The sequence below is a fragment of the Ricinus communis genome, chromosome 5 (assembly GCF_019578655.1).
Source record: "Ricinus communis isolate WT05 ecotype wild-type chromosome 5, ASM1957865v1, whole genome shotgun sequence".
In the NCBI taxonomy this organism is placed as follows: Eukaryota; Viridiplantae; Streptophyta; class Magnoliopsida; order Malpighiales; family Euphorbiaceae; genus Ricinus; species Ricinus communis.
In genome coordinates this window covers 26,805,988-26,819,863 of record NC_063260.1, presented here as the reverse complement: position 1 = coordinate 26,819,863, position 13,876 = coordinate 26,805,988, and the positions used below count along the sequence as shown (strand labels likewise).

The 13,876-nt window shown below is 33.0% G+C and overlaps 3 protein-coding genes across 4 annotated transcripts; 2 read left to right on the top strand and 1 right to left on the bottom strand.

Annotated features, from left to right (window-relative positions):
* The first annotated feature begins 833 nt into the window (after window positions 1–833).
* On the top strand, window positions 834–3,805 carry LOC8288815 (BTB/POZ domain-containing protein At3g05675). Its single transcript, XM_002518836.4, has 2 exons — window positions 834–1,219; window positions 2,338–3,805. The coding sequence occupies exon 2, from the start codon at window positions 2,406–2,408 to the stop codon at window positions 3,708–3,710; it is 1,305 nt and encodes a 434-aa protein (XP_002518882.1). The 5' UTR covers window positions 834–1,219; window positions 2,338–2,405; the 3' UTR covers window positions 3,711–3,805.
* A 1,027-nt stretch (window positions 3,806–4,832) lies between these two features.
* Window positions 4,833–8,357, top strand: LOC8288814 (ORM1-like protein 2). 2 transcript variants are annotated; one of them, XR_007215948.1, is made up of 3 exons: window positions 4,833–5,333; window positions 6,976–7,195; window positions 8,016–8,190. XR_007215948.1 is itself a non-coding variant. In XM_048374383.1 (3 exons), the coding sequence occupies exons 1-3, from the start codon at window positions 5,157–5,159 to the stop codon at window positions 8,152–8,154; spliced, it is 465 nt and encodes a 154-aa protein (XP_048230340.1). In that variant the 5' UTR covers window positions 4,857–5,156; the 3' UTR covers window positions 8,155–8,357. The 2 variants fall into 2 exon arrangements, 1 of the variants encoding a protein (XP_048230340.1); XM_048374383.1 differs by having other exon boundaries at window positions 4,857–5,333; window positions 6,976–7,124; window positions 8,016–8,357.
* Window positions 8,358–11,492: 3,135 nt separating this feature from the next.
* Window positions 11,493–13,774, bottom strand: LOC8288813 (dof zinc finger protein DOF4.6). Its single transcript, XM_002518834.4, has 2 exons — window positions 13,532–13,774; window positions 11,493–13,015 (listed from the first exon to the last, which is right to left on the bottom strand). Exons 1-2 carry the CDS (start codon window positions 13,553–13,555, stop codon window positions 12,119–12,121), a joined length of 921 nt encoding a protein of 306 aa, XP_002518880.1. The 5' UTR covers window positions 13,556–13,774; the 3' UTR covers window positions 11,493–12,118.
* Window positions 13,775–13,876: the final 102 nt, after the last annotated feature.

Genomic DNA, 13,876 nt, shown 5'->3' with positions numbered 1-13,876 from the left:
GATGAATATGTTGATTACAAACCCATAACAACAATAGGTTTTGTTTTCTTTTCTAGAAAAAAGGATTATTTGAATCTTCAAATTTTATATCTAAGTACATCGACTGTGACAATACTTCTGCTAAGCTCTTCCAGGGGGAGATTCTAATACAAGGCTAATTCTGTTGTATAGTCCATTCTATTCGATGTTGTCCGAATAAAAAGAAAGAGAGAAATATAAAGCGTATGCAGCAATGGTCCAATAAAAAGGGAGTGGGACTAATTTCTGTTATACAAGGCTGAGCCCTGATAGTTTAATGCAGAGGCAGGGCAGCCCATTAAACGCTTGATGCACTCTTTAATATCCATTCATTTGTCATATCAGCTGCCATTGCAACTTGTGCAAGTTGGAGATTAATTTAATATATAGCAAATAACCGACTTCTTACGAAATGGTCTTATTCTCTTGTCCTTAATAGCCTGACGTATATATACCTTATGTTACACCTGCATTATCATTATTATATATTATTCACAAACTTATTTATTCAACTTTAATTTATTTATTTCGATTCAATCTAAAATATAATTTTTTTAGATATTTCAATTATTATTTTAAATACGAGAATAATCGATTCTCAACTTTATTATAGAAAATAAATTTGAATTACATAATAATTCTTTGGTATAAAATGAATTTCAAAAATTAGAATTTTTTCTTACCTTCTTTTAATTCATATGACATGGAATAAATTTAGGTGAGAATTGTTTTTGGACAAACTAATAATGTCTCGTACGACTGAGAGATAAATTTGGTGAAAAGAAAAATCCACTATTTCTTTCTCTACCGAGGAGTAGTAGTAAGTACCAATCATTTGTCGCCCATACGCAGCATTGTCGCCCTACTTGCATCGCAACGTAGCTCTTTGCCCTTAACAATTGGCTCTAATTGCAAATGCCATTTGCATAATCAAGCATCACATTCAGCGCCCATGAAGTGTCAAAATTGTCACTTCAACAAGTTTTGGTCTTTGTGAATTCCTATCTCTCTATTTCTCTCTCTCTCTCTCTCTCCCTCTCTCCTTGCTGCAGCTGAAAACTCTCCTCCCTCTTTAAAACAAAACCTAAATGGGAAGAGTTTTATGGATAGTCTCTTCAACTCAAAGTCATACCCAAATTAGTTGATTAAGAAAGCTGGATTCTTGTTTTCTATATTTGCAACTCAAATTGGTTAATGCCAGGTGAGGGGTATTATCCTTTTTTTTCTTTCTTTCTTTCTTTTTGAGTGTGTGTGCGTTCAAGATTTTTCCTTTTAAGGAGATTTGGAGCTTGCCGATTGATTTCCTGCATTTGATTTTGATTGATGTTTTATGTTATTATCATATAGTGTATGGTTTCTTTGCAATTCTTTTAAGATTTGGGGAAGGTTATAGTTTTACGAAGATTAGAAACTTTAAATCTTGTTGTTGATAGTGAAATTATATAATTCTTACCTTCTGTTTGATATCAAGAAAATGGTGGAATAGAAAAAAGGAAAAATGGTTTTCTTTTCTTTTTTTTTTTTTTTTTTTTTTGTAAAAAAGGAGAAAAACGAATTCAAACGATCGTTTCAAAGCCTTGATTTTAGAGTACGGAATGATATAGTTTCCCTGCAGTTTCTATGGAGGCTATTAGGATAAATCTCTTCCAACTCAGAAGATAATTCTGCATCTTTCTCTTATTTAAGAACTTCTAAATCACCTCTGTTAAGCATTGTAGTAATTGATAAATTAGTAAAGATTGATACTGTCCATTTTGTATCCATGGTTGGTGGCTTTCTCCTTAACTAGAAAACCGTTGTATTTTGACTTGAGAAATTGTTGCTATTACTTTCATGTGTTCTGTCTCATCACATATCCTTTTTGGTGTTTCCATTTTAGTACTCATTTCACTGACCTGTTCTTCCTGGACTGCATGGCATTTGATATCAATTAAAATGGTTGGACTTATGACATCATTACAATCACTTTTAGTGTGATGGCTATGGTTCAGTAAGTAATGGAACGTTTGTGCTCAAGTGGCATCATTTATTTATTTATTTTTAATTTTTGTGTACAAACTCGTTCTATAAAGCACATATACACCACGCACCAACACATGCTTGCACAAGGGTGCTATGTTGGTGTTCATTTTATCGTCTTCATGTACATATATCAACTTCTGTTGTGCAAAAATGCAACTTTGACTTTAATGTTCTTAGTTTCTGACATTTTTTACTTATTACAGATCCATACTCAGCTTTACTGATTTGAAGTGGTTCTACCCTTTTAGAATAAAATCTCTCAAACTCAATACTTATGCCCTTTGATTTCTTTTTCAGGTACTTCAATTTAGTTAAAGATTCTCTAAATGCACGAAGCATGAATTTTGCATTCCTCCTATTTGCACATGGAAAAAACTGGAGTAGCCAAGCCTTGCAGACTTGGAGACCAAAGCACTAGTGACATTACTGTTCACTTGAGAAATAGTGATGGAAGACCTGAAATTTTCTATTCTCACTCTTCCATTCTGGTAAAGAAGAGCAAGTTCTTTGCACATTGGTGCTCTAATCCAGACTCTGGTACATGTTTTGAGATTCACTGCTCGGAGTATAATTATGATCACCATGTTAACTTTTTGAGATTGCTGTATCTCCCTGCACATCTGCTTTTGGACTCCTTAGAATCTGTCAAATCTGCTGTTGGTATACTTGAGGTGTCAGTTGCATTCAGCTGTGAAGAGATCACGAGGAGCTGCATTCAGTACCTAGAGGCTGTTCCTTGGGAGGATAAGGAAGAGGAAGAAATCTTGAAAGCAGTTTCACAACTGGGTCCAATAGCTATGCCAATCATATCCAGGATCCAGCCAGTAGATATACGTGCTACAAAAAATGTTTTTGTTTCAGCAATTCGTTTTGCCACATCTACAGGCGGGTTGTTTCCTCCATTTGGTGATGAGCTTAGACTTTCTGCCCAAGAACAAGTAGAATACATGCTAGGGGAAGATGAGGATACACCATTAGTTACAGCTGATGATGAAGTAAAATCAGTTGTGAGAATGGGGCTTTCCAAAATTTTTTCTTCATTTGAAAAGCAACTGTCCTCCTTGCTTTTGGATTTCGACCTTGTATCTGAGGCAGCTGATGCCAAAATATTGCAGACTCTATCTGATCTTCAGTGGATGTGTAACATACTTCCCAAGATGGATCTTATGAAGGAATTTGTTTCAAATTGGGTTGACATCTCGGGCAAAGTTTTAGGAGTAACTGAAGACAATAAACTTGATTATGTGATGTGGGGTTTGAAAATAAAATTGATTGAAGTGACGGGAAAGGTATTGGAAGCAGTTGGCTATGGAAATGTGATTCTTTCAACGCCATGTCGGGTACGGCTGTTAAATACATGGCTGCCTTATATAAGGAAGTTGAAACCTCTTTTAGACATGAAATATGATGAAGACTCAACCTTTCCCTACAAGATGGATGAAGATCTATGCCAGAGCATTGAGGGGGCAATAGTCTCATTGATACTAGCATTGCCATCAAATGACCAAGCTGATATCCTAGCAGACTGGATGAAAGCAGACCAGGTTAGATATCCTGACCTGAGTGAAGCTTTTGAGGTTTGGTGTTACAGAACAAAGTCAGCAAAGAGAAGATTGGTAGAAGGCTTAGACAAGGTTGGAAATGCTTCAGCCTTTGATTTATCAATCTGATGTTGTTGTAGCATTAATTTTTGTATGGATGAATAGTTCTGATCCCGTCAATGTATTATTTTTACATAATGAAGGTTTATCTGAAGTTTAAATTCTCTTTCCGCATGAAGGTTTTAGAAAACTTGACCGAGTAGTGCTTCCAAATTACAGAACCAATATCGGTGCCTAAGCTGGTGTAGGCTAATGAGAATCAATGTCAGCTTCCAGGTTGTTGATGTTGGTTACAGAAAGGCAATTTATAGGCATGACATGTGAAATTGGGATTCATCCTTGTATGAATGCAGGCCCACCGACCATTTGACGTTTAAATTAGTACCTCTACTTACTTATTTCCTGCAAAAGATATTAATCTTGCAGATTAGACAAGTATGTTTGGTGTGACCTGATATATTATTGCAATTTGATTGGCACATCCTTAAATAAAAGTTTGGCCTGTTCTCGTATGCAATACGTGATTAGTGAACAACTAAGTTTTTCTCATCATTCCATAAACCCTTTGCAAGAATTAACATATTCAAGAATAAAAACGAGAATATATTAATAGAGGTTTATGGACGGAATTTGTTAATTTATCACTGTATTTCACTGAATTAACAATTCATAATTATCAAAAAAATCAACTCAGTATTTACCCTTATTTCAATGATATTGATTAAAATTACAAAAGCTAATTAGAAAAAAGAAATTACAAAATATTGGTTTATCAAATGAAATACAAATTAAATGATTTTATTCAACACAAATTGAATTGTGATTTCATAAGTGATGCATCTCGTTGAAAGAGATCACTTCGAGGGAGCTATAAACTTATTTTGATTGCCGGACATTATTACAGCTAATCAATAATTTGCGGTCTTATAGTATATGTTCTTTGCTTAAAACTTTAAATCAATAAATATGTGAAGACACTTCTAAATATAAAATAACACAATTATAATTTTTAAATGATTTATTTATTACTTCAAATGCTTATTTAAGTATCCACATAATTTTCTAAGCACATTGTCTAAACCCTCTAATTTATTATTTTGTAAATTTAGACGGTTCAATTATCTCTCGAATCCCCTCAATAATCAATCCGAATGTAAGAAAAGAAACCGGATAATTGTTCTTGATAGGAAAGTCTAATCCAATGGGACCTACGCCTAACCTTAATTTAATAAAACAACCCAATTATCATTTTCTCCTCTTTGCGATGTTTAATGGACTCGAACCCTGCCCATTATAAGACACACTTTGAAAGATCTTCTCTTTCGCATTCTGCAACGTCAAAAACCTCAATTCCAAAACAGAGACAAACCCACAACTAAAAATCCGATCTTTGACTCAGTCACAATCTTGAATCTCTTTCTTTTTAGGTTTCTTCATCTGGGTAGTCGTAATTCTCTTTAAAAAGCTCATCTTTTTATCATATTATTGTTAATCTTATCGATAGAGAGAAAGAGAATGTATGTCAAAGCTGTGCCGACGACAGATGTGAACAGGAATACGGAATGGTTCACGTATCCAGGGGTTTGGACAACCTATATTCTCATGGTTTTTATTTCTTGGCTTATTGTTCTTTCTCTCTTTGGTTGCTCTCCTGGCATGGCCTGGACCATCGTTCACCTCTCTCATTTTGTTGTAAGTGTTTCTATTACTTATTTATTATTAACCTATTTATCTATTTGTTTCTTTTTTTAATTTCTTTGACTTGCACCACTAATCTTCCAATAAGTTTGGGAATTCGGTTTTAATTGTTCTCATTTAATTAGTTTTCCTTGATGGGTTTAAGTTTGTTTTTGCTTTTTCTTTGATGGTTGATGGTTCATGTCGTTGTTGTGGATCTGTTTATGTATGAGATTAGATTAGGATGATTTTGGATTCAATTCCTTTGAGGCTTTTGAATATCTTTTTTAGAATGTTATTAGAGGTGCGAGTGAGTTAAACATCAAGTTTAGGCTTCCAGGTCAATTCTGCATATTGTGTAATTTGAAATGTGAAATGGCAAAAGACTTATTAATTCAACAGCCTGAAAAATTGATATCATGTTTTCTCTAATTTTTATTCAACAGATACAGCATGCTACATTAGAAACCTTAGCTCTGCGTTCTACTAAGCTTTGATTTCTTTTAATTTTTTATTTGTATGCTGCTATTTATTGGTAGTTTCCATACTGTACCCTGAATATAAACGTAAAAGTACTAACTTGTGACTTATTTTGTTGCCTAAAACTCATTGCAGCTAGTTAAAATTTCAGATTGCATATACTTGATATAAATCTAAGAGCTAGTGTGCTGACATTGTCATTTAAATGCTAAGTATATCTGACAATTATAGAGAGCAGGGTAGCCAAAATTTTATAATAATAGGGCATGGGTGGTAACTTATCTTTTTACATAGCTTAGAGTTTCCCTTATTTAACTAGGCTTGGGAAGGTAGCTTACCATCTTGATAGTTTGCCAAACTGATTGTGGGCTTCAGTTTCCACACAATGTTGTGTGCTCTTATCATATTAATTATATCTGTTTCTTTTGCACATTTTCAGTATATATTCTTGTGATCCACTGTTCCTTCATTCCAGAGTTGGGATATGCATCAGCATAAGAAGTTTGTAAATGAAGATGGGGATACACCTAATAATGGGCTGTTTTAAATGTTGGTTTCCCATTATTATTACATGGTTGTGGTTTTGGCATAAAATCATGAAACCTCTAAACTTGATAGACCTGTAATTGAATGAGCTTTTTCTTCTTCTTATAGTTGATCAATCTTAAAGCCCTGAAAAAATATGTTCATGTAAATGTGTAAGAGACCTCAGGGAGCAATCTAGTGGGTAGAATTTAGTAGTAATCTACTGTCATCTCCAGCCTTCCGCTGAGTTTTTTCTTTCTGTGTACTTCTTCACTTTCTCACATTTATTGGTGCAGATATATAGAGCAATATATCTCTCCATCTTTTTTGTTGTTCTGGTGGTTCATGTTCTTTAGCGAGTTTGTTTATCTTACTCTTCATCTGCAGGTTTTGTATCAAACTTATTTGCATCAATGGAGATCATATGTTTTTTTGCCTTGTCCTGTGTGAATTTTATTTTTTATTTTCTTTATGCTACTTCAAATATTTGGTGCCTCCTAGAAGATTATTTTGATTTTTTTAAGGTCTTAATTAACTTAAATTGTTTGTAGCAGCAAAAGCTACGGACAAGAAATTAATATCTCACTTATTTTTTCTAGTCTTAAGCTCTCTGTGTTCTTACTTTTGTTGATATTGATGTATCTTGCTTCAGATTACTTATCAGTTCTTTCACTGGAAGAAGGGAACCCCATTTGCTGATGACCAAGGTATCTACAATGGTTTGACTTGGTGGGAGCAAATAGAAAATGGCAAGCAATTGACCCGCAATAGGAAGTTTTTGACTGTTGTGCCTGTAGTTCTGTAAGTACTTCTCGTCTTGTATGCCTTACAGTTGGACTCTGAACATATACAATCTCTTGACGGTTGGTAAGGTATGATGAAGGTTTTACAATAATTGAAACTCCTGCTTCTAATTGTTGGATAGTTTATGTCCCTATAATAGTGGACTAATTTGCGTAACCTAAGATTATCACATTAGCTCTGTCCTTCTATTAGTGTTTGTATGAGCTTGTGCTGTCAGTACTAGCACTCCATGACTTGCATATTGCATTTGAGCTTGAGAACGCACACCTCTGGCCTTCCCCGACTTTAAAGGGGACAAATGGCTTAGGCACAAGACCCAGTGGTAGAATCTGTTTGTTTGTAAATTTATCTCATTCGTTCAGTTAAGTTAGTCTATTTTGGCTAGACTACAAGAGAGGTTTGTCTAGCATTGCAATGAATGAGCACCCAATGCATACACCAGAATTGTTGCGTGTATGTAGACTTGTTCAATTACAAATCAAACTCTTCCTCTTGAGATGCAGTTGATGTAATGCTGAGTCACTTTCCTGTTCTTTTGCTCCTAGAAGGGTTATGTTATAAAAAGGACCTGTCATGATTGTTCATAAAGTTGATGTATCTCTGTCAATGGGCAGTGTTTTGCTGTCTCATAATAAGCTGGCCTCTTGTGCTTGCTTTTGTCCAAGCACTATTTCTTGTAAGAAAAGTCTTAGTGAAAGTATACTTTCCCTTAGATCCTAAGGTAGAATTGTTGACATGTTTTCTTTCTTCCTTTTCAATTCTAGATGGACCATTGCATGGTGTACTTGCATTTAGCATGTGGCTGGTGGTTAAAGATTATTTGAGATTTCTTTTATTAAGTTGCTAGGCGCTCTTACGTTATTGCTCACCCCATGTTTGATTCGGCAGGTATTTGATAGCCTCGCACACGACAGACTATCAAAATCCAATGCTCTTCTTCAACACTTTGGCAGTATTCGTGCTGGTGGTAGCTAAGTTCCCACACATGCACAAGGTTCGCATATTCGGGATCAATGCTGATCACTGAACCACAAAATTTTTCTCATGTTTAATTTACTCCTGTCACCAGAACTAACTTTTTGTTACTGTAATATGCCTGGTATTATCCCTGTACAGATACTGAAACTGTGAAGGGTTAGCATTATTTCTTTATTGTGAAGCAAATATGTATACGTCCCTTAATAACAGCCTGGGTTTTGCTTAAAAAATGCCCTAAATTTTTCTGTACCAGCTCACATGGTGGGATTTCTTTTTTTGGTGGTTGTTTTGTACTCTTGCTAGAGGCTGAAAGAAAGAAAAAGTTAATGTTTTACTTGTTAACTTATAATTTTCCTGAGGTTAACCCATTCATTGGTTAATCTCTTAAAGAAGCCCCTGAAATTGATGGAGCATGGAGAGCTCTGTCTTTTTCCTTTGAAGATAGTAAAGTGAGCTTGTATATGAATTTCAGTGCGGTGGAAGAGGCTGTGTTTGGGCTGCATATCTGATTTATTCTCGGGCCTTATTCTTTTTAATGAATTCACAACGTTTTGCAAAATGCCACTTTCCAAGTGTTTGGATGGCCATAAGCTTACAATTTCCTGTACTGAATCACATATTCAAGTCAGCTTAACCGGAATCTCGTGCTCTGCCATGAGAACTTGGAGTCGTCTTTGAAGTGTTTCTCATCACATTCACTGGAGCCTTCTTTTGCTCGAAATCCTCAAATCTTTACACAAACAAAAAAATATAGTATCTGTATTATAGTTACTGCTTTATATTACTACAACATATACAGGTCATTTTTCCTCTCTCTTTGTCTTCTCCTTTCTGTTTTTGTCTTCTTAGTAGTGCACGAAGATCTGTAAAATCAATCCAATTCAATTATTTATATATCAATCACTGGGATCGTACCAATTTTAGTTCTTCTAAAATGGAAGAGGCTGGAATTATACCAAACATGTACCATTCTTTTTTTCAGTTCAATATAAATAGATTTCAATTCTAACATTAAAAAACACATCAAATTATATATCTTAAATACAATAATCAATTTGGTTTTAATTTTTTTAAGTATTTTTAATACTTTTAAATGGTTTTCTTTTTAAACTTAGATGGAAGCACTGAAACCTTAAACTAACACATCTAAGAATTTAAAAACAATAATTATCGAGATATAATTTGATTAGTTTCTTATTGAACTTCAACTGTCTTCGAACCTGAATCATTGATTCAAGTCAATTCAACCCTCAAGAATAAAATTATTAATCTAGTGAATTAGATTTTTTAACCTACAAATTTAAATATATGTTTCGTTTGATTCAATTATATAAGAAAATATTGACAATGCATAAATAAATATTAATTTTTTAAAATTGATTTGAATTTTAATATCTCATGTAAGTTAAATCTTAATTTTGATCCACATAAAAAAATAATTGAATTAAATCATGATCTTAGCTTTCATAAAATGTATAGTTATTATAATAAATATAATTAAAAATATAAAATAAACAAATCAAAATGTTTAATAAATTTAAATATTTTTAAAATATCGTTGTTATAATTTCTTACATTGATATTTTAAGGAATAATTATATTTTTAGTGTATAAACTTGTCAAAAAATAATAATCGAGTGGTTAAACTTTAAAATTAACAATTAAGTGTGGCAATTCGTAAAAAAATTAACAAAATAATATTAATAGCAAGTTACACGTTATAAATACCGATATAAATTTTTTTAAATTAAATGAGATAAAAAATAAAAAACATATAGTAAAAATATGCTATAAAAATAATAAAATAATAAATTTGTTCATCATATACAAACGTAGTTTTACCAAGTCATTAAGAATTTATAAATTGGAGATTAAGGATTAGAAATACTAAATTCAGAATTGATTGAGGTTTGAAAAAGAGAATTATATAAGATAAAGTTTGGCTATAACATTAATAAATCCACTTTAATTTTTAATGTGTTTAACAATTTTTACTCTTTTTTTTATATTCGTAAAAATTTAATAAAAATCTGAAAATCACCTGCTAAAAATACCATTTTGTTATTTCTTATAGATTGCTACATTCAATTGTTAGTTTTAAAAATTCAACCACTCGATTGTCATTTCTTGATAAATTCAGACACTAAAAATATAATTATCCCATAATTTTAATTTCTTTTAATTTAATATGTGACTAAATCGTAAACAAAATTATAATGAATCAAAATCATAAATCAATACAAAACCGTTTGATCTTTTAACTGTAAAATAAAAGTTATATAAAAATAGTTAATTTACGATTCAACTTATAAATAAAATCAAGAATCGGTGATTCATAACTGATATAGGCCCTTGATCACATCTAACCCAAAGTAGTTAACAAGATGGTCGACGGATTCAAAGTCAGGATTTTTCTTTGTTTTAGAAAAAGTATATTATAGCTATTTAACAGCCATTCAATGTTTCTTTTTCCTTATGTTTTTCTTCCTTTGGTATTAATCTTTACTTAAATATAACTTTCTTGCTGAGGAAAACTTTGAATTATAGGGTTTATCCTTTGTATCTAAGGATAATGATACTGCTAATTTGGAGAATATATTATATGCTATGGTTGCCCAAACAGGCCATTGGAGAAAGAGAAGGTAGGGTTAATGGGTCATATAACATAAATAGACCTCTAAATTGGGCAGGAAAAAGACCCCTTTTTTTTTTAATCCCATAATAGAAGGATGGTGGTGCATCTAACATTTTTGCCAGTTATTATGCATACTAAGTGGGTTACAGCAAAGAAACAAAATTGAACTAATTTTTTTAATATTATATAAATTAGTGTAGATGTAGATGGATCTGACTTTAGTGGGGTGAATTATTCTCTAGCACACTTGCCTAGGAGAATGTTTGTGGGTCCCAAAAACAAGACCAAAGAAAGAAAGGTTTGTCAGATCTTTCTCAATCTTTAAAATTATGTGAATGAAAAGAAAAAATTTGAAAGAAGAGAAGGTAGCATGGAAGCAATGATCACTCAAGGAGAAAATTGGGGAATGTGAGATGGAAATGAAGGGAGAGTCTTCAAAGAAACTGTTTAAATATACAAGTCAGTAGGTAAGTTCAGTTGAGGCAGGTCCAGTGGCTCTAAATTAAAACATAAAATTTCATTTTACTGAAGAATTCATTTCATTAATTATTGCAAATTGCAGTTTTTATGGATGAGAAATTTTCTACCTGGCTCATCTCATCAATCATCATCTTTCTCCGACTCCCCCACCTGCTTCATCATGTGCTTTTAGTGTCTCCAACAGTCTTACTCCTCATGACATCAATATTTTACATTCAAAAACCTGTTTACAAAATATTAGAACAAGGAAAAATAAAAAGAAGAAGAAGAAATTCCAAGCCATCATTGCAATCACATTTAAGAATATCAACATTAATATCTATAACTTGTCTAAGAAATTGTAAGAAACTAATTGGAATGAACAAAGCCTTTTCATCCACCAAACTCCTCACAAATTTTTCACATCATACAGTATTTTTTTCCCTTGTACCAAGCTAACCAATGAGACATAATAATGGGTAAGCTTTCATGCTAGCTCTTCCTTTAGTAATAGAAGACATGAGCATGAAGTGTATGTTATGTGCTTAGCTTGATCCCTTCTTCCTTCTATTTCTTCTTCTTCTTCTTCTTCTTCTTCTTCTTCTTCTTCTTGTATTGATCTTATATATACCCCATTTCACCATAGATGAAGCCAAACTAAAATAAGCTTCAAATTCCCACAATTTCTTTTCAAAGAGAGTACAAAAAGATGAGTGATAATTAAAAACAACAAAGAAAATATAGCGAGATCACGCATGTATGCTATCTTGTTAGTAATGAAGAAATCCAAACATGTCACCCTTCCCACCTTAAGAAAATTAATATAAAATCTTTTAAGAAAAAATCCAATTAACAAGAAAAATAAAACCCAATCCACATTAATTATTTTCTTGTTGATGAACATTATCTTCTTAATTAATTACCACGATCCTCCACCTCCGCCCAACATTCCAGTCCAATATCCAGCTGAATCACCTTGCTCCCTATTTTGCTCAATGTCAGTACTTGTGCTTGAAACTTGTTTTAGATCTTCAAAAGGAAACAAAAGCCTTCCACCAGTTTCTTGAACACCTTGAAGACTACCGTATCCACTCCCAAGCCCATCTAGCGAGAAATTCAGGGTTGGTTTAAAATCTTGAAGAGGAAATCCTGATGTGTAAACTGAATTCGGATCTTGAACCGGCATAGGCATGAACGAATTTAAACCCCTCGAAGAAATTCCAGTTAAAAGCTCCAAAGCTGAAAGTTGAGATGATGTTGTAGTATTTGATGTAGAAGAAGGATTCTTATTGTTGTTGCCTTCATTAATGCTAGGTACTTGAATTAACTCAGAGAAACTTCTTATACCTTGAGTTGATGGAAATGCTAGGTTTAGATCGTGACCTTCAGGGATCTTATTACTATTATTATTAGGGTTTTGAGTAGAAGATTGAGATAAACTTATTTGCGGTGTAACAAGATCAGGAAGTTTCTTGGAAGATGAAGATGAAGAATTAGATGAACAAGTACTTAAAGAAGAAGAAGAAGATGACGATGATCTTTTGTTCTTTCTTGAACCACCACCAACAGGGATGTTTCTTAAAGAACCACCTTCAGTCCAATACCTTCTACACGTCTTGCAAAAGTATCTAGGCTGTGTAAGACTGTAGTTATTATAATAACAGAATTTTGTGTTTGTTGAATTGCACCTTGGGCAGTTCAAAGCTTGTTCTTTTTGAGGTCTTGATTTCCTCTCCAAAGCAGCAGCAGCAGCAGCACTTGCAGGCTTTGGACATGTATTTGTGACTAACTCTTCTATTGGTTTCACCAGTATCTCCTAATAAAAAGAAAAGAAATGAAAAAAATATATAAATGACATACAGAAAGTAACCATGACTAGAAGATCAAACACATAACTCAGTTCAAGATTAAAAGAAAAGAAAAGAGAGAGAAGAAAAAAAAAAAGGAAATCAGAGACTGACAGAAAGACAAACAAACAAATAAAACAATTTAGCTACTTTACACTATTCAAATTTTATGAGTCCATAAAAGGGGAAAGAAAACAAGAAAAGAAAAGAAAACATCACTCTTTATTTTCTTATATCACTGAAGCAAAAGAGAAAGATAAAGTGCTGTGTTGAAGAAACTGATAGAAACTAAATCCAAAACCGAGTGGGGACTTGCACCAGCTGCCATGAACACACGCACACACATACTATCATCCTTTTGCGAAAAGAGAACAAACCCAATAAACAAGAAACTAAAATCTAATGATCTAGGGCTAGAATTATTTTCAAGAAAAGCCAAAAAGCAGTCACTCAAAGAATTATAAGCGGTAGATCTAGCAATCTACCTGTGGCCACTGAGCAGTATCCATGGATGAAACTGAAGAAGGAGATGGATTGAAATATTATGTACTAGTGATGAAAGAAAGATCAAAAAGAAAGAAGGAAAAGACACCCTTTATTTTCTTTTTCTCTTTTCTTATCTTTTTCGAAACTGGTTTCAAAAGCAAGAAAGAATGTCTAGAATGGTTTTTGAGTGGATGTTCTAATGCGTGTACCACCTTGCTTTATGGTTGTGTGCGTATGTACATATATGAATGATTTAGAGAGATGTGTCCATTGTCTAATTATATATTATATTATATATCTTGTAACATGAAGCATTTTAATTGTGTGATGGTAGGGAATATTTG